Raw genomic sequence first — 25,931 nt, forward strand, 5'->3', positions numbered from 1 at the left:
CGTCTACAACATAACCGTTTACTACACAACAGCTACTCTATTCGTACATCCGTTGTGTGTAAGTCACGAATGCTTCGCATTACTAGACGTCAACTACAGTTGAGTCTGTGGAATTTTTGCCATCCTCACTTCCCAGAATAGCAGACAGCAGTACCGCTCCTCAGTGAACCTCTTTGATGTCAACTTGGGTTCCCCGATATGTGCTCTTCATAATAATCATCATAACATGTAGAACATATCAGTGCTAATTGCGCACTCATCACAAGATAGATTGTTAATCGCATTAATGTTGCCAATCATCTGTAAAGGATGGATGCTCCACAGAATTATTTCTTTTTGACACTTTGACTTTCCTTACCCTACTCTACCCTACACCAACTTACTCTCCTCCTCTCCCATTGAAAAAGGGTGAGCTAGTCATACCCAAAAACGCTGCCAAAGAAAACAGTTGCTGCCTCGACGGAGACAAGTCTCCTTGACAAAGCATTGGCTTCAAAGACATTCCTCAATGCACCACTGTTATTCAAAGAACGAACCAGACATGCATGGTGCCCAATGTGTCCAGTTTCTACTTTATTTATCCTCGTCCAAAATGCACTACGTTTACTGCTCTGACGAACCATCATCAAGCACGAATAATAGCAACAATACTTATATGAGAAGCACACGCTCGTCTATCATTGGGTCAGTCCGTGTGCATTGCATAACTCTTCTTGTGAAACTTTCAACTCCTACAATCCTCGCAGGAGCTGCAAAAGGCGGCAGGTGAAAGAGTGACTAGTACACTGACTCTGTACAAATTGTGATCTTTTAATTCGTCACACGGTGAATTCGGCGGCGACTAGGTAATCCTGATGCATGACTGCTTCTTCGGTTTCCCCTTCCTCCTCTCGTGGCTCCTCGGTGCCGTCCACCTCGGCAGGTTGTTGCACCCCCATAGTGCCCTCTTCCATGCTCACCTCCTGCATTCAAGTACACCGACGCTTTGCTTGGTACAAGAGCCAAGTACAAGTGATAGACGGCATGAACAGCAAATATGAGGTGAAGAAGTGTAGTGAATTTCACTGTGATCCAATTACATAGGGAGATTAGCATGCAAGTTAGATGTTTTACATCCCCTCATTCCGGGAGTTGTTGTGCTTTCTTGGGGTTGTGTCAATCCACACACTAAAAGAAAATATTAAGTGGAGTTAGATTGCAAGATTAGGTTTCTGTCATACCAAATTTGCAGCAAGAACAGAGCTTTTGTATGCAAGAAAATGACCTCTCCTGTGACGTCAGCACTGGCTGATTCATAGAGAAAGGTCATGTGGAGATTACGTCAACTTGTCCAATCTGGCGTGGCGGTTCGAATTGAGGAGCAGCAGCGGTACCCTTGGGGGCAATTTACTACACAATGAAGTGATAGCATTGACACACAGAACCGATGATAGACTTCTTGACTAATAATTTATTGATCTAGCTCGACTTAACATTTTCCTTTAGTGTCCCTTTAAAACACTGTTTTCTAGCACAAAGATTATTTAAGAACAGCTTAGAACAGGACAGAGAGCACATCTCCGATCTGTTTGGCATGCTTTCTCCTCTGAAGCCGTTGGTGTGTTCTGCAGCAGTACTATTCTCAAGCCATCGCTTTCGGGAATGCAACTGCTTTCATGAGATTTCACGTGACTCGGCACCGGATGTGTCAGTGTATACGTCTGATAGCTCCCTAGAACTGTGAAAAGTTGATGAGCTAGACACAACACCAGAATTGGCGTTGGCCGGCCGTATACGTCGACGTGTCCGATGTTGAGTCGGGTGAAATCGCGTGAAAGTGTCTGCATCTCCGAAACTGATCGCTCGATAATACGATCGCTCCCCTGTTCTTAGTCATTTCTGTTTAATTTTTCACTACAAGACCATGCACCTCTCCTGAACAAAGCGAAGCCGAATCGACCTACAGCTCGACGCAAAGGGACACTGAACATGGCAAATCAGTTCTGCGGAAGTCCCCGACGTGGAGGAAAGTTTACGAAAGAGAAAATAGATCATCCACCCAAGTGTAACACATAGGGTTTGAGGGCTTTCGTACTGTAAAACCAAACGTTTTTGTGCTATAGTCGGGTGAATGACAATACACAGAAGTTCCCATATTCTACGGAACTGATCTCCGATATTCTTTGCAAACCAAGCAATGCCTTCGCTGTGCTAGGGCGCACTGCAAGAAGGTCAGCACAGAGGCCCTCACAAGCAGTTTCCAAGACTCGTACGAAAACCCGCATTATGCAAGAACGTTTCCAGCAAGCCAAACAGCTCCACACCATTATTGTCTCATCAGGGTTTTCAGGGAAGGACACATCTTCCGGCCCGCAGTAGTCATGCTCCAGCTGCACCTGGCATGAGGCATTTTCAGCCAGTAGGGCCTGTGGAAAACAAAGAGCAAAAAACGTGTTTAGCTACTGCATACTGCTACATACAACTTCAAGCATGAATTTAAACCGTGTGAACCTTTCCCTGGCGCACACCATAAAGGGCCATTGGAGAGAAAAATAATTTTAGCTGTGTTAGTACATCACACTTCTACAACACCAAAAAATTTAGTGCCCTTCCACTCTGTGAAGAAGAACGACCAGCAAAGCTGTTATATGTTATTCAACAATCACAAAATTATATATATGTATGGCTATATATATATGCAATTAAAGCATCAAGACAAAGACACCCTAATCCACCTTAATTCTCCTTAACTGCCCTTAATCTACCTTAATCCACTCTAGTCCTCCTTCATCCACCTTAGTCAACCCTAATCCTCCTTAATCGACCTTTTAATCCACCCTAGCCCTCCTTAGCCGACCTTAATCAACCCTAATCCCCCTTAATCAGATTTAATGCTCCTTCATCCCCCTTAATTGGTGGATTGGTGGGTAGATTGTGATGTAATGGTTGTCCATCACTGGTTTTGACACTTATGTTAAGGAACCTACATACATAGGCTACTGTGGATTCAATTTTGTCAATTCAAGTGTCAACGCATGCACTATTAGTCAGAACCTGGCCATATATAGCTTCGCTCTAAAAGTTAGGCACACTCAACTGCAGTTGACATCTACGTAATGTGAAGCATTCATATTTTGGCAGCGAATGGTTCTCATGAATCATACAACTCTTCTGCAGTGAACGGTCAATGCTTTTGAGACATGTTGCGAACGGATGCAGAGTGCAGTGGCATGGTATTTGTTGTTGTGACACCCAGTGACCCAAGTTGGCATTAAAGAGGTTCACTGAAGAGCAGCACATACGCAGTGGCATCTACTCATGCAAAACAACCACATTTTTAGACTGCATTATCTTCAAGATTGGCCCACAAGGACGGCCAGATGCCCATTACAGAAAACTAGCTTAAACATTTCAAGAATGCTTCCCATTAAATGTTCGTCTCATTGCAAGATGAGGCTAGGTATGCCAGAAAAGATGCAAAAGCGAAAGACGGGTGGTGACACTGCCTTGAAGTTCTCATGCCAACTCGCCGTGACATGGAATTGACGGTGTCTGCTCGGGCCTAGACTAATTTTTATCCGCAAAGATGGGCTACATTGCACTAAACCAGAGCCCGTGATGAAACTTGGCAAGTCTCCAGAACTTTTACTGCGCTACAATGACCCAAATACTATGGGAGAACACTTCCGTGATGCTACACTGATGTACCGGCTTTGGGGTCTTAGTGCAAAATTTACGACATGGAACTTTCACCATCATTTGCTCTTCTAATAATCCACATATCACCGCAAAATCAGCTGAAATAGTTTCGAAAGAATATTTCATTGCTCTAATTTGATTTAGTGTTTCTCTTCAGTGCACTGATTCCATGTTTAAGGGAGGACGCGGGTTCTAGAATGGTAAAAAAAACGTCCGAAAAATAGATTTTTGGAAAAACGCATTTTAGGAATGTTTGAGCCTTCAAGAACCTGCCCTCAAATTATTAACCCCTATTTCGATCGGTAAATAGGAAAAAGTCGGCTTTCGAAATGCCACGGGAGCCACGAAACGACCTGCGGCAGGCAAAATTTGTTCAAACTTCCCGCGGGCGCAGCCGCCATCTTGGGTTTGTTTTGTAGCTGTTTTCTTTGTGAGCATTTTGCACCAGCTCAAAATGGTGCCACTCAAGCTGAACGACCGCTCTCGCCGCTTTTCTGAAGGGTGGTTCCGGGCCTCTGATTGGGCGGAGAGCGCGCGCGCGCATGGCGAGCCCCCTCGTATTGCGCCTCCCATTGGCTGGCGCGGCCACCGAGGCAGCCATTTTGCTTTTTATTTTTGCTTTGCGTGTGCCGCCGTATCAGTCCTCGGTTGCTCCCAGTTTCTCGTGGTCGTTTGCTACGCTTGCGTTCACACGGCTCACGCACCATCTTTTCGTCTTGCGCTCTTCCAAAGATGACGCGTTAATCACACGGAAAGAAATCATAGCGTACATGGAATACACAGCTGAAGATTGTGGACTAAGGCGCACTGCCCGAACGGCCAGAACTACCGCGTCAGAAGCAGCACATCTAACGTTGCCGTTGATCTACTGGGCATAGCTGCGGTCCATCTGATGTCATCGGATCATCAGCCAGCACGTCCAGTGGCACCCAAAACTGCGTTGATATGGCATACTATTCAGCGCAAGACCGCATTGATATGGCGTACTATTCAGCGCGCTGCCCGAACGGTCGGAACGGCCGGAACCACCTGTTGCATCTGAAGCGGCACGTTAACGTCGCCATTGATTCTACTGGGCATAGCTGCGGCCCATCTGATGTCATCGGATCGTCAGCCAGTGCGTCCAGCGGGATCCAAGACCACGCTGATACGGCATACTATTCAGTGGGCGAGTCGGCTGAGCGCGCGAGAAGTGTGGCGATCTTGAAGGAGTGTCTGGAATCACAGTGCGCAACGGAGCGGAAATTCAAGCTGCTAGTCGCAACAGCTTCGGAGGTCGCAAAATGAGCATCTAGACAGTAATGATCTCAAGGCTAGGCTTTCAAAACGGCACAAGCCAGCAAAGGACCCTGCATATGCAGCCCTGGCATGATGTAGAGCAAAGTGGTGTTGAATGACAATAATCAATTTAGGTCATTCAATAAATATTACATGCATGCGTGCTTTTGACTTGAACATTGTGTACGTTTATTTGTCTATGAAAAGGCTACTTTATTATACAATTTTTGTATTCACTAAGCTTGCAGGCCACTGGAACGGGCACATGAAGTGGTAAATGTAGTTTTTCATGCTGGTTTAGGGGCAGTACATGGCTTTATAACAAGCTTTTCCAAGTTTTCTGGCAGGGTACAGTCATATATTTGGTACAGTCATTCTCGTGAAGAATAGAGCTACAAAATGATGTCATTAATATTGCTGTAGCTGGATTCTAGAAAAAGTTGCAGCTGTCTAAACTTCAAATGCGTTTTTCTTAGTTTGATGTTTTTACACACCGCACTGAGTCTTACTGGGATTTTTTCTATGATGTTGTGGAGTGACAATAACAAGTTTGGTATCAGTGTATTCGTATTCTATCGGGTGATATCTAGCGTGTGATGCTATTTCTGTCACTCTAGCATCATTTTATAAATTCCAATCAAAAGTAATAATGAGTGAAAATAAGAAAAATATATTCACAGTCAATGTTGGTCTGCTTTCTTACCTTTAGAATGCTTTGAAACAAATAAAAATACTAGCATCACCCCCTAGAGCAAGTCTTTGGCATTAAAGTCATGCTCTTACTTTTTGTCTTTGACAAGGAGAAATTGCCAAAAAGACCTGTAAGAAGTACTCATGAAATTTATTTCCAGGCTTTAATACCTTCTGAACTAGAGTAGCTATCAAAAAACTAATTATAGATTTGAAATCAGCATGAAAATTTGGTCTAAACAGCGAAGTTTAGTTAAGATAGAACCAAAACTAAAGAAAACGTTTTTAGAACCCACGTCCCCCCTTAAATGGCTCACTAATAGTATGCCCACTGTCTTGATCTCACTTCCGTACGCCACACTGCAGTGTAGTGACACATGATCAATGAATTGCTAGATCAATTGACAGGCTCTGCACACAAGTATACAGCCTATGGCAAAACAACAAAGACCAACTGCCCACTACCGACAATGGCCTTTACCTTACTGCGATAAGCCACATAGGAGGCATGGTGACAGGGGGGGAGGAGGGGGGGGGGAGGGTGGAGTCCAGCCTTTGGCAATTTGCAAAGGCTGGAATGTTCCCCCACCCCAATGTCAGAAAGTCAGAGAACCCCTGCTCTGACATGCAATTGAATGCTAATTTGGGCTGGTTGGTACATGAAGAAGTTTAATCGAGTAACAGTGCGAGAGAGCGAACAGACAGAAGGAAACGGACGAAGCGCTGTTTCCTTCTGTCTGTTGTGTCTCTTGTGCTATTACTCGATTTATCTGCTCTCAAACATTTCCATAAATAAAAAAAAAATTAAAAGGCACGCAAGAGAGCAGGGAAGGCCCACCTGTGCTAGGTTTGTGCGTGCGAAGAGGCCACCTTGGTCGTCCAGTTCCTCATCCCCTGGCACGCACCAGGAGAAGTCGCCCGCTGGCTCCATGGCCAGTGTTGGCTCGTCTGGCAGGTCGTACCAGATGTCGCCTTCGTCCACGCACAGATTGTGGATCATGGCACAGATGGCCACCACCTGGGGTTGGAGGACGACCAATGACAGAGAGACTTACATAGTAATTTTGACAGCCTAAAGTCGTTTACTGAGCAAAGCAGTTTAACAGTGTGATGACCACCTCATGATGACAACACTTATGATAATGTGACGACAACTGCAACGATGATGAAGACAGTAGTGCGACGATGAGGGCGGCACAGCGACGCCGTTTTTGAAAACTGCCGACTCGGTAGCTTTTGCCAGTATCTAGCCTGGTGATCGGAACGATTTGAAGTGCATTACACTACAGCAATACACTGTATTGCTGTAGCTATAAGGCGAGCTATAAAGCGAGCTTTTTCACCCAGAATCCTTAGCCTCAAAGTCACCCCCCCACCTTATACGCAAGTTTTGCCTTTAGGTGTGGCTTCATGGCGTTGTGAATTTCTTACAGTGTGGCTTTACGGCAGCGCGTGCCGGTATGCCGTGAAGCCACACCTAAAGGCAAAATTTGCAGATAACTCGCACTCTGCATGGTGAAGCGCCATTCCCCCCCCCCCCATTTTATGGTCGCCATATGGCGTTCTGAGTGTGTTTGTAATTCAGCATTTCAGGCAATCCCTACCGAGTCTGAATAATTCGTTGGATACTCTATTGCCTTACAATAGTGTGCATACTTAAATTTTTTTTTCTTGGGTCCCCGAACTGCATCCTCACCTTACAATCGTGACCGCCTTATAATAGAATAAATATGGTATATGGATTTGCCTAAACTTCGACCTTCTTGCTATAAAAAGCATTGCGACTTTCCAAGTCAATAATCTGCAATGAAATTATGCATTATAAATGAATATAAATAAACATATAAAATTCAGACACAGGGCTCCCAGCACAGAAGTCCGATATAGAAACCATTACGCCAAGGATGCATGTGTCGACAAGTGGCATAAAACACCCTTAAAGGGGTCCTGAACCACCCCTCGGGCTTAGTGAAAAAAACACAGTCGGCAGATAGCATACGCTGCTATGAACATCCCAGCCAAATTTTGCAATCGAGTGCAGGTTACGTGGAGCGTGAAGTCACCTTATCCTTGAACACTCTTTTTTTCAAATGAGCCCTTCTCCTCGCCTAATTGTGTGCCACGATGACGTTCAGTAGGCATAGTGTTGTGAGCACCGCTGTAGCCTTCAAAGTGCAAGGCAATTGAAGAAGGACCGAGAGCACCACGAAGAGGATAAAAGGCAACCTTTGATTATCTATAGCTCCACTTCTGGTGAACGCAATGAAATACTTTTTGCTGCAAGTATTTCTGAAATACTAGTGTATTTTAATGTCAAATGCATTTCTCGACTGCGATAAAAAATGGTTCGGACCCCTTTACGAATTTCCCACGAGCAAGCCAGTGTGTTGAGACACTACGCACGTTTTGATTTGGTAACTCGACAGGATGGAACCGCTGCAATCAGCAGCGATTATGTGTGCTTGCAGAGTCCTACTGCCTTCTGCATTTCAAAAAAGTACAGATTGCTTTGAAATTTAGGCCAATGAAAGGCAGGTAGAACATAATAAACAAAGCCACAGGAGCATCTGAATCCACAAGCACGAATACCAGACAAATCCATGTACTAACAATCATTCCCATGGTGGTAGAAATGATTGCACCGCCAGAGTTATCCCTCTAGTAATTATTTTAGGAAACTCTATGGCATGCACCTTCAACCTGTCATGCCCACGCTCATGCACTACGGGTTTCTGCGTACCTTTGCTGTGCGCTGTCTGACTGTCTGCAGGCGCCTCTCGAACACGAGCCTCCACCGGCCCGTTATTTGGGTGAGTGCATCGTGCAGCACCGTCAAAGCTCGGTTGCAGATGGCGTTGAAGCTGGCTTCAGCTTCGTCTTGGAGGGGCTTGCGGAAGGGCGACAACACCGTCAAGGGTTCCATCAGGCACGGGTAGCCTTCTCCCCCAATCAGAAAGTATCCCTGAATAGTGCATAAGAGAAACCGAGATTGCTTTGGAACTCTACATAATTTGGTACAGTTAAACCTAGATATAATGAAGTTGTACCTGCAGCGAAAAACTTAATTAAATTGCGAATTTCATTACTTCGAGGTTTTAAAGTTTCCGCATTAAAGACAACTTCACAAATTCCCCGAGTATTCCTCGTGGATAGCATCTTATAAGTAAGCACTTATAAACAAATTGAAAGAAGGTTAGGTCATAATAGCCCGGCTATGAGTACCAGCGCGTGCGGTGCAGATCGCGCCCAGAGGAATGCATCGACGTGGCTCACGGCGTCCGAGATTTGCACGTGTTGCGTCGCACGGTGCCACAAATCTTGGACACCATAGCTGACCACGCTTAGTGCCTGGAGCAAGCACCCACAAATTAAAAAACAAAAGTGTGAAAAGATACAGATATCGGTTCTGAGCCCCCCCTCCCACCTCCCAAAGACAGTCAGTTTCACCAGAAAGGCGGAGAATTAATCGTGACAACGAAGAGACAACTACACGAAGTAAGATTCGTTGTTTTATCGGTGCCACATGCGCCCAGGCATACATTAACAGATCTCACTCGATAACCACGAACTCGAAGTCACAGCGTGAGCGAGCGCTTAGCACTGTGTCTTGGAAACTTGAGATTATGCGACCGCCAACACTAGATGCGCTAACAACAAAATGAGCGTGAAGGCCCCAACCACTTCGGCACCGGCCTTCGTACTTGCAGCAGAGAGATTACCTCCAAGATATGGCACTTGGCTCGTGCATGAATGCGGCAAGGAGGCGAAGGCAGATAGGCACGCCTTCCTACCCCCCCCCCCTCCCCCAGCGCGTCACGGGATTGTGGGTTCTGTAGCTATCCACGGCAGCCGCGTTCTGATGGGCACAGAATGCAAATAAATGCTCGTGCAGTTATATTTAGTGCAAATTAAAATTTTTTAAAAATAAACACGTTACCATTCGTTCACTTTTGCACAAGGAATCGTCAGCTCTCGTGTTTCTGTAAGTTGTTTGTTTACCCACTCGACAAATGGCGCCGCGGTGTTTCCTGCCTACTGCGAAACGGCGTGTGCGCTTTGACAGCGATTTTTCTGCTCGAACTTTTCATGCAGAAGGACGCTTGAAATAGCTTTTGCCTTGGCCGACATAGTCTTTTGCTAGATTTACTGCCATACACACAGGCTCTAAGTACATGCTTGAAATGGCTGAAAACTTTGTTAAATCGAAACCGTGTCATAAAGTTACTTTGTTAATACACGGTTTTCTATGCAACTAAGATCGGGAAATGAAAATAGTTTGTTACATCGTGAACTTCGTTAAATTGAGGTTCGTTAAAGGGATACGGACACAAAAGTTGGCGGGTGGTTTTTTGCGTCGGAACAAAAGTTGAACTGTTGAAAATGATGAATACAACAAGCTGTTTTGAAAAAAAGAACGAGAAACATCTTTTTTTTTTTGATTTTCTGTTGCACCTTGCCTCCAAGTGGCCACCGGCAGAAGCTGAAATTTAGCGTCACAACACTCAACCGCGCGCGTGGCCAAGGTCGGCCACAGCCGTCGCAGTGTTTCAGGGGGTGTCAGTCCCTTGCAGCGTTTGTTTAACCCCTTTCGGCGATCTTTGCACATGGTCCGCCTGAAACATTATCCCCGTCAGTGCTCCACGCAGGTGGTGCGTCTTACACGCGCCTTCCCGTGGTCGTCGCTCGGTATTGACGCGTTCGTCGCGGCGGAAGGAAATGCCCAGACATTGCTGAACAGCATTGTCGGTTGTGACAAGCCGTTGCACACATTTCCCAGAGACGAGAAGGTGCGTAAACTTTGGATACCTGCCTGTCAGCCATCACGCCCAGCCTGGAGACCTCTAAAAAATGAATTCATTTGCGCGGACCACTTCGTCGACGATGATTATGTGACCAGCCCGGCTGTGCTGAAAAGCCTCGGCATGCCGCTCAAAAGGCAATGCAGCCCGACGCTGTGCCATCGGTCTTCTCACGAAAACGCAAGACAGAAATGATCAGCGGCGCATTTGAAAAGAGGAGGCGAAAAGATGTCGGTAATGTTTTTGTTCACTTGCAGCCTTCTTGACCAGTGTGAGGGCGAGTCTGGGGCGAGATGCCCGAGGCTGGGCACGAAGGCAGTAATGTCTTTAAAAATGTTGGCAAAGCATAGGAAAACAATACAAGGCTGGCGAGCGCGAGTGCGACTCACATGATCAGTCCTACATGGCAGCAGGGCAGACACACACAGCTCTGCTTCTCCACAGGCTAAAAGCGGGGAAAACTGGTGAGAACGCCAGACAGGTGCTGCCATCTGTCGGGCGGCTGGTGAAATGGCCGTGAGTCTCGGAGGTACTGATACCTCACAGCAGTTGCTCACACCGACGGCACAAGCTACTATTCGGTCATCCACGCAGTGCTAAAGTACCCCGCAGCTGCCTCGCCTGCGAGGAAATGACAAATAATTCTTGCACAAGTGTCTGGTGCAGAGCAAAATCTTTGCGCTACGGTTCGCGAAAACCTGACCGGCACTTCCACGGCCGCCTGCACTTTTTCGTTGCTTGACGCGGAAGGCTCGTAACCGTAAGCGGTAGTATTTCTTGCCATGTTGGAATGGTCCTCGTCTTCAGACGTGTACTCATCGCTGGTACAGGCACCAGAACTCGAATCCATGCTCGTGATGGCAGCGTGGGCGCGCTACGAATGACCGTGGCCGGCCGGCTGGCTATCCGACGAGGGTGTCGTGATGTCACGCCTTCCAACACCCGCGGATCGGGAGGCCAGGCGCGCACTCACAATAACGCCAAAAATAAAGCCATCGGCTCAAAAATGAGCTAAGTGACTACTTCTTTTCGCTGTAATCACACACTGAGGATTCATTTTCAGCATTTTCGTAAAATTTTCAGATTTTGCGTCCGTATCCCTTTAATCGAGGTCTGACTGCATATTTAACTTCATCTAAATTCTTGTCCATAGAACACCATGTATTTAGAACCTCAATATAGCAGAGTGTTTACACACAATTTTAACATAATGAAATTTCACCACTGCTGCGAAGGCATACCGAGACAATAAATGGAAACTTTCGTGGATGCAGATGGTCAAATAGTTGAATTACAAGTGGCTGCTTATGGACGCACCTCTAAAATCACACGTCGTGCAACCGAGAACGACCGCTGAAGCGGAGCAGCATCATATTCCGTGTAAAGTATAAGTGCGATAAGATGCTATCGTGCCTCGTGTGCTATATGTTTTGGTTGCGAGTGAAACCATGCGAGGGTGAGTTGAGAAGGGCGGTGGTATGATGAGTTTTCAAGGCCAGTTGAGTGTTTTCCTGCGTGAGCAAGGGGAAAGGGGGGGGGGGCAGGCTGACATGCATCTCCGTTTCTAGTGTGGCCGTGGCTGTGCATGGCTGTCAGCGCGGCTCCAGTTATTGTGGATCGCATAATGCGACTAGCATTGAGTGTTCTCAGCTGTGCTCTGCGCCGCTTCATACATAGCAGGCAACGCTATGAAGGCTAGAGCTATTTCTCTCACGTTTCGTATTCGCGACCAAAAGATAGTACATCACGTATGATGTAATTATCACACGGAAGGTGTCAGAGATCTCAACCTATTCATCACCAAACTAGTGGAGTGGCATGTTTACGCAACCTAAGGCCACAGCGCAGCACTCGCACTCGCAACCAAGACATAGTGCATTGCATGCTGGAAACACTAAGGAGCATAAATATTCGATTTTACGTAACCTTACGCCCACAAGTTGTAGTTGTAATATACAAAGTAGTTATTCCATGGAAAGTGTGGCAGGTCAAAATCAACGGCACTGCGAATTCCGCGGAGTGAGAATGCTATGATTGCACAGCTTCCGCAGTGTTATTTAAGTGTGAAACGGAGTATATCTGGCTTTAAAGGGCCCCTAAACCACCTTCGATATTTTTTAAAGATTTCAAGTAAACACGTGCATTGAGTTCAGAATGCCGTCACAATCAACGATGCCAAACGCTGCAGTGCTATGCGCCGCGGGCGGACTGCAAAATAAAAAAACAATGTCGTGCTTCTCTCCGAGCCTTTCCGGTATCCCCAGCGGTCGTCGTGATGTCACTAGGGTGCATCTGGTGATGTCAACGGGGGCGACGATGTCGATTGGTCGAGCAAGAACCTGCGACTTCCGGTTAGTCTGCTAGCAGGTACGCGCGCTCCTTGCTCTTCCTCGTCATGTTGCTCGCTTGTGCGCATTTGTGAATCTGTAAATACACCCCGCAACGCAAGTGCCAAATTGGTTGCGTTCCAACAGTCGTGCTTAGCAGTCTGATTAGATGCGCGAACAGAGTGCGACAGTGTTGGCCTTTCTAGACGTGCGCACAACACAGGGCCCATAGCGGCACGCTTCGCATGAGCGAAGGCCAGCACGGCAGCAACAGCAGGTAGGCGAGAAGCGCTGAGTCACGGCTAAAGCCCGTCGACATTACCGGCACGGTAACTCGCCGCATGCCGTTTGCCATTCGCAGGCCACCGTTCGGCAGCGGATTTCCTTGCCGCAGAGAGGACGAGACTGGGACCCATTTGTGCGGCAGCCTCGCCGCCGCTGAACGCTCGACGGCGCCTATATAATCTCTAGGCCGTTTTCGGGTTCACTTCAAAGCTAAAGCGGACGGCACTTAGTAATAAATTACCGACGCTCACAAGCCACAATATTTTCTTACCGTTGTTATCGCTCTTCGCAATAATTGTACACAAAGAAGAAAAATACGCTGATATTAGCGGCGCCGTCCGCTGCGATGCGAGCGCAGCCGAGCCGGTCATCTCCCGTCGGTAGCCATACACTGCAGCTGAGCTCAACAAGTATCGGAGCTCTCGTTCATGTTAAACGTCTGACAGTGGATATTGTTTTTCATAAAATGCACAGTTTATGAATTGGTTTATCTAGCAGAAATTATTTTGCTTGGAACAGAAGCTGCAGCCGATGTTTTCGTCGCCGGTGGCGAAGGTGCGCAGCTTCGCGGTTGTCGATTGGTCCGTCGATCGTGCTGCGGGCGGTGCGCCGGCCGAACTGCCATATACTTTGGACACCTCTCCCGCGGCAGACGTTCTACGGCACTGCAGGCCGGTTCACCGTCGATATATTTGCTGCTAGCATGGGGGTGCCTTAACCGGAAGTGGAAAGTGTTTTGAGAAACGCCTTGGCGATGACGTATGTCACGTGACATTTAGAGGAGCATTCGGTGAGGAGGAGAGACCAGCCGACGAGGAGAGTAGCGAAGGAAAGAGCTAAAAGAGCGAGGGCCGTGTTTCCATCATCAAATGCCGTGCACCTCCGCTATTACGGCAACATTTCGAAAAATTCTCGCGGCTACGTGTTTGTTTGTAGACTCGTGCACAACTGCAACACCACAACTAAATTTCGACCTCTGGGTGGTTTAGGGGCCCTTTAAATGACTTGTGTGATATTGTTGTACGTTCACGTAGCAAACAGCACAGATGTTGAGAACAGTGCATCTGTCCTGTTCGAATCACTTGTGCCATCACCTACACAGTTCGCCAGTTCAGCATAAGGTGGCTTTTGGGATCGTGTTGAGCAGCACATATGCACCGGATGTGCACTGCTGCCTGCACGTATCAGCTATTCACCTGTGGTGGGTAGCTGGCTTTCTCATAAAGTGGACTGGCCCGGAAGACGTCGACCGGCTCCATGTTTGCAGGGTATCCCACGGAGAAGTCAAGGAAGTGGCCACGGGAGTCACACAGGGCCTGCAACAAGGGGCCAATCAGAGAGCAATGGATGGTGCTACCTCTGAATCAGCTCGCGGATAACCGTGGCAGAAGAGCATTCTGGGCGCGCTGAAATTGTAGGGTTCTAGCACAGCATTACCACTTTGCTGTTACTATTACCGATACTGGCTCCTACGCCAGTGTATGCGTGGAGTTTACTTAGCTCTGGTATATGGCGGCGAGGCGTGAGAGTGCGTCAATTTCCACTCACCAGAAGGCACCACAGCATTGTTCAACGCTAAATGATGTGGCGCCAACTGTTAGGCGGAAGTAAACATAGTTTCCTGCCTTGGTGCCATCTCTATAGGTTGAAACAAACATGTGATCTCAATATTAATGACAAAACATCACTTATACTTTGTCCTCAGCGTGAGATAAGACTAAGCAATGGCTGGTTTTACCACATACTTTTTTGCCGTCACAAGGGAGATAAAGTAATCAAGTAATCCAGGTGTGTTAGGACCGAAGCGAGAAGCCTGGGCACTGCCATGGTGTTACACAACCACGATAACTGTTGGGAGCCATCCTGGTGAATTGTGCATGCGCAGTTGCGGCAGCCTGTAATGGTAAGATGGTAGTGCTATGCTTACGCACTCCATTGTTGCACAGTTTAATCTCTTCATTACGAATTCTGGTTCAACAATGTCTTCGTTATTCCCCGTCTGTGTTGCATAGAGCTTCATGCATCAAAATTACCGCCAGAACGAAGTCCAGGATGGGCACATTTTCGCCTCAGTGATATTTTCGTGGAGCAAGGCTAAACATGGTCACCTCCTAATGAGAAAAATATGCATATACTTCAGAGCAACTCTTGCGACTTGTGATGCTAAGGAAACAACGATGACAAAATAAAACATCAAAAACCAAGTTAATCCCCAAAAGCTTAACAAATTATTTTTGATACGGTGAGCTTGATACCTACAAATTATGATTTAGGTGTGGAAAACTTAATGCAAAGCCCATACAATAAAAGCTTGTTAATGCAGATTTCACGGGACCAAAAAAAAATGTCCGAATTAACCGAATGTCGAATTATCGAGGGTATCAAGAAAACAATAAACAAATGCTTACTACGTCAACACGCTCTTATTTGCAGTATGAATCAGCAAATTATGTTTTTATTTTGCATAAACGCAATGCGGAAGCTGCAATTCTCGTCATCTCACGACTGATTAGAGCTTGCAGCGGCGAAGGTCTCGTGACTTCTTTCACATCGCGGCCACGGCGCGCGTCTTCGTCTGAGACGTGCTTTTCACTAGCGCGCGCGCATCCCGTTTATTTTTTCACCAATGTCGCCGGGTCGCTGCCCATCGGGATGTAGACGGTGCTCTTTATTCTCGAAAGCTTTGCACTGAGTAAAAACGAAACTATTGTTTGCCGCAACCGCGGCCGTTGTCAACGCGATCATGCACGGCGACCTTGCGGTTCTGAAGGCGCGCGGCCGACGCACGCAGAGTCAAACCGAAACTACTGTTTGCTGCAACTGCGGACGAAACCGTGGTCGATATCGACGCGATCATGCATGGCGACTACCGAGTTATGAAGGCATGCGGCCGACGTGTGTACCGAGTCAAAACGAAACTACTGTTTGCCGCAACCGCTACGGACGTAATCGCAGCCGCTATCGAGACGATCATGGATGGTGACTACGCAGTCACAGTGCTGCCAACCAAATTTTGGGAAATATCCTATGTCACAGTCAAAATTACCCTACTTTACCCTACACAACTTTTTTTATTACCCTAAATTTAACCCTACGCCAAAAATATCACAGTATAATAATAATTAATTACAGACATATACTTCACAGTATGACGCGATAGAAGTGCGGTGGTGCTAAAGTCGGTAGCGACTGTCTTGGAGTGTGGATAAACAATGGGCCTGAGTACCTAACGGAACATGAAAAATATACAACGGCTAAAGTTAGCAGGAATGCAGCTGTGATAAAAAATATGGCCCTGTGGAATTACAATAGGTACAAAGTGGTGAGAGGGATTTGTAAAGGGATGATGGTCCCTGGTTTGACTTTAAGCAATGCGGTCCTGTGCATGAGATCAGAGGTTTGAGCAAGGTTGGAAGTTAAGCAGCGAGGGGTAGGTAGGCTTGCTTTGGGAGCACACGGAAATACACCAAATCAAGGGGGTACATTCCATCAATGACGGTTACATTCCAAATCAATGACGTCCATTCCATGTCACCCTGTGGGTGACATGGAATGGACGTCATTCGAGGGCAGGGAAGCTAGCAGCAAGATAGAATTTGAAGAGCGATTGAGAGAAATGGTGGAAAAGCAGTGCGCAAGGAGAGTTTTCAGTTATTTGTACATGAGGAATGTTGACACAAAATGGAGGAAGCGGACCAGAAAATTGTCAATCAAATATTTGGACTACAGGAGGGGTGCAAACCAAGAAGCAGCGGTTAAGAAAAAGGTTAAAGAAACAGGAAGGGGTCTGTGGAAAACAAGGATGCAGATGAAATCAGCACTGGGAATATACAGAACTTTTAAGCCAGAAATTGCGAAACAAAATATCTATTATAATTCTAGGGGAAGCTCTTGGTTGTTTGAAGCCAGGACGGGAGTATTGCGGACTAAGATGTACCGAGTCAAGTACCAAGGTATAGACACGTTGTGCTGTGCGTGTGGAGAAGAAGAGGAACGGCTGAACACCTCATACTTTTCTGTAAAGGCCTTAACCCTACAGTGCAAAGTAACGGGGCTGATTTTTTCAAAGCATTGGTGTTTAGGGACAGTGGAGGCAAAATGGACTTTAAGCGGGTAGAAATAACCAAACGGAGGTTATCTGATTGGTGGCTAAAATCAAGGCAAGGGTGAAAGTTCACCCTACACACAGTACAAAATATGTTAATAGTCAAGGCTAGGTGGCGTGTGCCACCGCCCGATTTAAAGTGTTCAGCCTCATTCATCTATCCATCCATACTGTCATCGAAATATTTAGCAAAAAAAAGCGCATATCAAAAGCGAGCGTACTGCGCCTTAGCGCTCATCGTCTCCCAGAAGTGGAAGGGAGAGAGAGAGATTAAAGTCTTTATTGAGCAAAATACTGTGGTGTGGCTTGCTAGTCAGGTGTGCGCTGTTGTGTTGCATATAGGAAGTGGCCATAACAAAAATTAAAGGTAGCAAATCAAGGTAAGCAAAGCCGGCCATACCACAGGATCGGCCCACGGCGCCGTGCAGTCGCAGAGAGCTCCGATTCTGACGGCTCCTAAACTGTGCATAGGAAGGTGGGCGAGGTGGTTTGATTTCATGATGTAAAATTATTATGTCGAAACTGGTTTAGTCCTGAGAATTCATTCCAAGTGAATACGCCTTGCGAACTCGGCGGCTATAATTCGTAGAGTGAAAGATGTGCCATAAAATAATTAATTAAAAGGTTAATTAGTGTAATTATGGTAATTCTTCAATTAGGCGTTTTGATTTCTCGTGGAAGTAATGGCCGCCTCATCGAGTAGTTTAGATCAAGGATTATAACTGTGCTATCTGCCACAGGCAATCTTTAAAAATTTGGTTCAGCTAAAATGAAAAGCCCTGTATATTTGCATGCTAAATGACATCATAAAACCATATTGTACAAATCGAGGTAAGTGCATGCGCACCACCAGAAAAATAGTAGCACAGGCAATGGGCCGGATTACTGATGGTCCCGTGGGAGAAACAAACATTTCGGCCTTTTATTGCTTATATACTGCAGCTGATTAAACCTCGAGAAGGTGAGGCTGACAGATACGGTACAATCTGTAAGTAAAAAAAGATTTTTTTTTTTCTTACAGGCCGGGCCTGGTCATGCACACGCGGGCCCTAGCTAAGCTTAGTAATGAACGCCCGGGACCGGGCTGGGCCCGGGCTCAGTAACACGGGCCCGGGTCGGGCCCTGGCTTGGAACCACGGGCCCGGGCCGGGTCCGGGCTGGTCTCGGTCATGTACGCCTGGGCTGGGCTCGGGCCTTGTAAAGCAGGCCCGGGCCGCGCTCGGGCCGAAAAATCAGGCCCGTGCAGTGCTCTACTCTGCATTGCTCTCTCATATCAACAAAATACCCAGCGTCACTTCGGCTGAGCACTACATTAAAAATACTTGAAGATACTTTTTGCGCTAGCGCTCCTTGCTTTTAAAGCCATGGCTGACCGTAGGCCTATGCAATGCAAGAGCGGCTGACGCAGAGGAGAACGATGGAGAGTCTAGTGTTGCTAGTTGCGGAAGGCGGCATTCGCTGGCTAGCTTAAGGAGACTAGGACTACTAGGGCACCCAACAACCCCGTCAGCGTAAGAAGTGGTTCTGCGTTTAACGAAATCACGCATGTATAGGGTTTCCATACTACTTCCTTAATTTTGTGCGATGAACCTCTAACTGGATTAGATTGGGTTGGATTTTTTTTTTGCCAATGTGGCCTGACAAAGCGTTAGATGTGGGAACAGGACACAACAGCAATTTCAGGGAAATTTTCCCGTCAACCGTACAACCGGAAGGAATGGTTTAAATCCGGGAGTCTCTCGGGTAATCCGGGAGACTTGGCAGGTATGCACTGATGTAGAGGTATGTTTTTACGTTTCTGTCCTGCCATATCATGGACATACCTATACTATTTCCTTTTGGATGCGCGCAGTAATGTGAAGTTGGTGAGCTTTGAGGTAGTTTTTCAATCTGTTGTATATTTCTAGAAGCACATTTACTCTCTGGGCTTGATCAGTGCGGGTTTTTGTTAGCACACTGCGGAACGTGCCCCCTTCATGGGTGTGCTTGCGCCGTGCGATGAGCGTGCGTCCGCAGATGTGAAGACCGGGTGGCTCTCTCGGACTTTGTACGCCACTACAGCAGCAATTCTTCACTCAGATATTCGTGCTGTAGTGCAAGGCCACCACTCTTGTGCATTCCTGCAGGGGTGGGACTGCCCAAAGTCATTTCTGGAGCAATTTTTGGAGCAATTTTGGAGCAATTTTTGGAGCAAGTAAAATTGCGTTCTCGAACAGTTTGGAGCAGAGTAAATTTCATGTTGGAGCAACTTGGAGCAGGCCAATCTGAATTTCTGTGGAATAATGGAATATGGCAGCACACTTCGAAACCATGACGAAATAGAGAAAAAACCAACAAGAAGCTCATAGGAGAAGCGCACTTTCAGAATATGGAAAAGTGGTCGAGCGGCGGCACGGCGCATGCAGTTGTAATATATGAAGTAGTTATCTCGTACGAAGCACTGCAGATCAAAAACAACTGCAATGAAGTCGTGAACATTGTGGTGCATAAACATAAAACATTTCATGAGATTACACGTTGCATAGGACGAAATCAAACACAATTGTAAGCACCACCGATAGTTGTAGAGCATTTAATCAACCACTTCACTTAAGGTTCGCTACGCATACATTTCAGCATAGTATGTTTTTTTTTAGTTCGCATTTCTCGCATGCCATTTGCATTGCTTTTGCTTCGCAGTTGTGGAATGTTTTGCTCACCTGCACAAGAACAGAGGTCTCGCCCAAAGCTGTCGTGATGCAGCAAGTGTCGATCACTCCCGCGGCAGCGCCGAAGCTTTCGCTGGAGCATAGCTCTGAGAAACCCTCGGCCACGGCGCGCAACTTTGCCTCGGTCTGGGGTGGCTGGATCAGCATGCTGAGCTGGCTGGCAAAGTTGTTCACGTAGCGGTACACCACGCCGTGAATAGTCGAGCGCGGTATGCCAAAAGTGTCTGCGTGGAACCAGGAACGCCTCGTTTGATGCATGCGCGACCGCTGAACCGATGGCGACAGTTCGAGATTCATAACGCCAAATACAAAAGATTAATAAAATTTACTTGAAAAGTTAATGAGGAACTTTCACCTAGGCGACTCCTACCTAAATAAACAGAAATGAGGAAGTCACTTTGCTTGGCACCCACTGACTCGACCAATTTTGATGAAGATTTCTACACTAAAATAAAACTTAAGAAAGCTAGATCTACGACTGCTAGGAGAAATACATTTAAGTCACCAATTCCTTGTTTATAGATACTGCCAAAAACCGAAAGATTAATAATTAAGCATTGAGTCCATAAATTCGTAACTCTGCTACAAAAGATCACATAACAGCTCCTCAAACTGCATGGATTGGGTCATTTTAAGCGGACAAAATCGATTTGTTTCACACTCTGAATTATAGCAACTTCTGAACATCACATTTTCAAAAATCACATTAACACCACAGCAATTTCACATAAGCTGTATACGAATACATAATACAGTCAAACCTCGTTGTGATGAAACTGGATGAAACGAAGTAATGGATATAATGAAGTGAAATTTCCCTTGAAACCCCTATAGAGATCCATAGTGCAGTACATATATATCCAAATAATGCATATAGCGAAGTAATTCAGGATCACCCTTCAACTTCGTTATAATGATGTCTTACTATATTTGTCTGCCTTTTATAATCAAACAGAAAATATTTGAAGCCACTGTTTAGCCTTCTGCGAGCACCCTTAAGAATTTTACGCCCTTTAAAGAGTAAACACAATGACAATTGTCACTGATCCTGTGTGTATTTCTATTTCTTAAAGGGTCCCTAAAACAGTTTGGACAAATTTTGTAGACCCGTAGGGTGCAGCTACAGTAAAACATTCGCGTCACAATTTAAGTGAAGCGTCTCATATTAAGAGAGCTACGGACAATTACAAGTTACCCTCCTCCCCTAGCCATGCATTTACTCCTCAACTCGTTCGCCGAGTGGTCGGGGCTAAGCTCCGCCTTCGCTGGCTCTACGTCATGTTGTGACGTGTTGTCGTCTACTTCCGGTAGTCTTGGAGCCAGCGCGCGAAGGCTCTCCAACCTCTCCGCTAGCCGCGCAGCCGTCGATCCCCAGCGAGAGCGATCAAGCAGCGTGCGTTGCGAGCGTTCTGTCACAGCGCCGAGCGTGTCCAGTATTCCGGTAACCACAGACGAGCTGGGTGTTTTGACGAACAGGCCGAGGCGTGACTTCAAGATCCTGAACGATGTGGCTAAAGGAGCGTCTGTCCCATAGCGAGTCGAGAGGGCAACTGCCCCTCCATACCGCTGTGATGAAGGAGCTTCGTAGGCGTACGTGAGCGGCCTGATCGGCATGCACGGTCCAGCCATCTGGTGGCAGAGAGCTTAACCAGCCAAATACAGAGCTAATATTCCTGTAACCAACGTGTAAGACATTTTAAACATAAAAAGACAACATGTTCAAAATTACCCTCCTGCCAAAAATTTGAGCCAGCAGCAAAATAGAAAAAACTTGGTTACTGCTATATTAGCTGTGTGTTTGGTTGAGCTTTGTGCCGCCAGGTGGTTGCACCATGCAAGCAGTTCATGTTTTCGCCTCCGTTCATCCCGTAAAACGTGGCAAAACGGCCAGTAGTACACTTGCGCTTTCGTTTACCTGAATACCGGACACGCTAAACTCTATTGTGGCAATCCTTTGACGTGAAGTGACAGCCGGAAATGCGTAGACGCTGGCGCCGTTTGGATACCGACAGTCCGACGCGCTGCAGCCACTCTGCTCGTCTGCTGCCTTGCAGCGGGGCACGTTGTCGTAGCTTGACATGTCGCCGATCGCTACGTTTGCAGCCCACAACGCAACAAGGGCGAACCACGGTGTTCGCGAAAAGAAAGAACAAGACCAACACTGACCGCGCAGCTCTCGTCAACACGGAGCACGTTTTAACACACGCAGGCGACACTTGTGGGCCGAAAGTGCTTTTTGTGTAGTGACACATGTCCTTGTGCATTCTCTTTCTGTTACTTTCTTTTTATAGAAACAAATTAACTAACATCTAAACTATTACGAACAACATTTGTTCACCATAATGTTGGAAAAATTATCAATGACGCGCCCTGTGCAGATAATCGGATAACCCAGTGACGGTGTGCCTAGTGACGCGTTATGGTCAAATCCTGTCATTTGGTCACAAAACTCAGCAGATTGGCGTGCTGCGATCGGTAGCGATGTACCTCTTTAAAACCGTATAATAAATTACACGCTTTACGTGGAGCACTTAGATGCGTCAATTATGATCAGAAAGACCTTCTCTAACGACTCAGTACGTTTGTACAAGATCGTCAAAATCGTTTCAGGGTCCCTTTAAAGTTGTGGGACGCATCGTTGGGCACATAGTGCTCTTGGCGGAAAAGTACAGAGTGTGTCATATTGGAAAACTATTGCGTAACTTTTCAGGTGCCGGGTGTCCTTCCGAAGTGCAACAAAGTGAATTTTTGTTTAAGTAACACATCAACAGGCTTTAAATCAAAATACTATTCATTGGTGATATGAAATTGACCATTTAAGAGAGTTTCTAGATCTGGAAATGAATGATATTAATTGGGATACTTATTATTCCTCAGGCAAAATAGCCTATACATCATTGGAGACACCTCGTAACTAATATCGAAGTCTTCTGAATCAGAGCTCAGAGGTTCCTGTATTTTTACATCGTTCAAGGTTCTTGAATTCTTGGACCAGGAGTGTGTGTTGGCAGCCAGAAGGGTACACTCAGGTACTGAACTTAAAGTAGTATTGAGATGATATTTTCAACTCCTCAATTTTGGCATTATGTAAAGGTCCGGGACCTCTAAAGCCTAGAGAAAATACTCGCAAGTCTCAGAGTACCCTAAATAAATGTAATATAATAGCTTGTCTACAGCCAGTTCCGGTTTCCATTCTATTGCGTCGTGACATTGTGAAGCAAAAGGTGGTTGCAACGTGGGAGCACGACATTGCAAGGTTTTGACCCTTTATCGGTCATCTGCTATGCTGCTACATTCACCCTCATGAGCAGATATAGGAGGCGACCAAGCAGGATGCAGCAAGTGCCAAAACCTTGTAATATCCTGCTCCCATGGGACCACCTTCCGCCGTAGAAACACCGTAGAAACTAAAATGGCTGTAGAAAAGCTATTATATGAAACTACTTAGGGCGTTCTGAGACTTGTCAGTGTTTTTTCTGGAGTTGATAGGTACCAGACCTTCATTTAACCCAAAATAAATAAACAAAAGGAACAGTCGAAAGTATCATATCGGTACTCATTTAGGTGGGGGTCTAAACGCTAAGAATAATACTGGAAAGCATCAGAGAGCCATAAATTATTTATTACATATAATACTTATTAAAAAAAAATGTTTAGGTTTTGGCACTCTGGTAGTGGGTGTGTCACGATGTCATGACATGGCTCACTCTGTGCCTGCGATCACTGCAGCTGCTACATGCAAGCACAGCTAGAAGATAATGCGTGCAGCACTTTGGCTGTATTTTATGCGCGATGTCATCATACGTAGTTCTGTTGCTTCACGACGTCGGCAAATTTCGCTTTGTCGTGACACTACAATAACGACGACGACACCAGGGTCGCATTTCGAGATGAGCTTCAGCCATCATATTAAAGTGTAAGTATTCCTTTTACCGTTCAAGTCCCAAAATTTGTGGTGGAAACCACAAAAAATCTTCCAGAAATTTTTTGTTACTTCTCAGAGAGTTTGCACAAACGTGCTAATTAAACAAATTGAAAATCCACTGCTAATGTAAGATTGTTTTTCAAGCGGCAACCGGCGCTCTTTATTCTTTAAGCACAAGCGGTGCCTAGCGAAGAAGCCGACGAGATTAGATGATGATGAACATGTACAGACGAGGAAGATGAAGTGCATTAAGTGCTTGTAATATGTTATATTTCTTGTACACAATGAAGACAATGAATAACAAATTGTGTTTCTCGCACATTACGTAAATGTCTTGGATAATGTTCTCTAAATGCATAACAGCAAAACAAACACAAAATACAAAGCAATATGCACGAATGGACAAACTAGGCAGTAGGCGCTGAGATGAGCAGATGTGCAACTCTTTCGAGGCGATTGAAGAAATGGAAATTGCAGTGCGGACGAGTCTGACGTGTCAAACCCGTTTAGATTGCAAATTCGTAGGGCAAGTCCCGCTCAGGTTATGGGGGATTAAGCAAAGGCAGCGACTGACTGGCAATGGCGCGGTAGGACGTCCCCACGGCGAGCCAGTGAAGGAAGATGAGCAGCTCGAGCTCGCGCGCCCAGCCCGACACCCTGGGCCGCGTGAAGATGGACGAAATGCGCCGGAAGGTGCCGCGGCTGATCCGGAAGTAACGCTCGAAGGCCAGCGTCTCGTTGTGAAGGTAGTCGAGCAGCAGGGTGCGCACGGCGGGACAGCAGTTGACGGGAACACGAGGAAGCGTGGTCGGTCTCTCCTGCGCGACACAAATGCGTCCGGATTAGTGAGGGTGCAGTTGCAAAACTCGCCACGTTTGCGTAAAGCATGTTCTGCTGTCAACGAGATTGTGGCAAAAGTAACCCGGAAATTAGAAACAGTTCTGACGAACGGGTTTCTGGCACGCGCTGAAGCCTTTTCGGTGACTCAATGCGCGCACACGTAATAGTAATGCATTATCTGTTGGCGTCCTTTTCTGGAGGTCAGGTGGCTGTTTCACAAATGCCACGCTTCCCAAAGTGCACCAAACCATCCCAGGCTCAATTAACGCTGTAACTTCATTAAAATGCTGTACTGGGTGAATTCGAATTAGAAATCCATGTTAGCTAACCACTGGAGAAATTCGCACGAGGTCAAAAGCTGCGCTCTTCTGTGTGTGTGTGTGTTTAGTTTTTTTTTCCGTATGAATGTAAATTTTTGTGCAGGTTAGCTAATAAAACTGTTAAGGCGGGATAGTTGGTTAAACAAGTATTATTTATAACAAGCGCTACACGGCAGGACCACGAATAGAAGTACTGGACAAACGCTAGACTGCAACTGTCTTCGCGTAGTCCGACGGTTGTATAATTAATTTATCGCCCTTTCTGTATCTGTAGCGCAGGTAATTATGCTCCTTGGGAAGTATTTTCGGACGGTCACTTTCCGAAATATCACGTTCAGTGCGCGCTGATTGGCTGGCTGAGCAAAACCGCTCGTGTCATGCAACGCGCCGTGCACTACGTCACGCGAAAGTGATCGTCCGACAATACGTCCCATTGACTGCTTTCTGTACGCTCTGCATTCAGTTTCAAATCGATGCGCACACAACCACAGTTTCCGCCGTACAACGTCGCAGCTAACTGGACGGCTTCCAGCGGATCAGATGAGAAATGGCCGTTCACGACAACGTAAACCGTTACGCGTAGGAGATTGAGAAAGTTTGTCACCCTTTTCTTTTGCCGAATCGCAGCCAGAATGTGGAGCAACTTCCGCTGCCGCTGCACCGCCTGCAGGAGAGTGTTCACATTGCTCAGGTAGTCGTTCACCACGATGCTAAGCACGGCGACGACGGCTTTGAGTTTTCGCGGTTCAATCGCGGCAGTCGGCATCGTCGTCGCTTAACGTCTTGTGGTCGGCCGAGCGACGTACGCGCGTTGTCGTCCGTCAGCAACGGTCGCACAGTGCTTCGCCGTGTCAGATGCAGTCGATAATCTTGACGGGACGCTGGCGGCACCACATAACCGCGAAAACGCTCGAGGCACACACGCGAACGTAAACGGCAACTGTTTCGCGAAGGCCGCCATGTAAACAATGCCGAT

At 46.6% G+C, this 25,931-nt stretch overlaps 1 protein-coding gene across 1 annotated transcript; it reads right to left on the reverse strand.

Moving 5' to 3' along the window:
- Nucleotides 1-790: 790 nt before the first annotated feature.
- On the reverse strand, nt 791-25,931 carry LOC119453595 (uncharacterized). The gene is made up of 8 exons (XM_037715648.2): nt 25,560-25,931; nt 24,370-24,613; nt 19,862-20,094; nt 14,254-14,373; nt 8,387-8,608; nt 6,485-6,664; nt 2,304-2,405; nt 791-962 (listed from the first exon to the last, which is right to left on the reverse strand). The coding sequence occupies exons 1-8, from the start codon at nt 25,719-25,721 to the stop codon at nt 819-821; spliced, it is 1,407 nt and encodes a 468-aa protein (XP_037571576.1). The 5' UTR covers nt 25,722-25,931; the 3' UTR covers nt 791-818.

This window comes from Dermacentor silvarum, chromosome 5 (assembly GCF_013339745.2).
Source record: "Dermacentor silvarum isolate Dsil-2018 chromosome 5, BIME_Dsil_1.4, whole genome shotgun sequence".
Classification (NCBI taxonomy): domain Eukaryota; kingdom Metazoa; phylum Arthropoda; class Arachnida; order Ixodida; family Ixodidae; genus Dermacentor; species Dermacentor silvarum.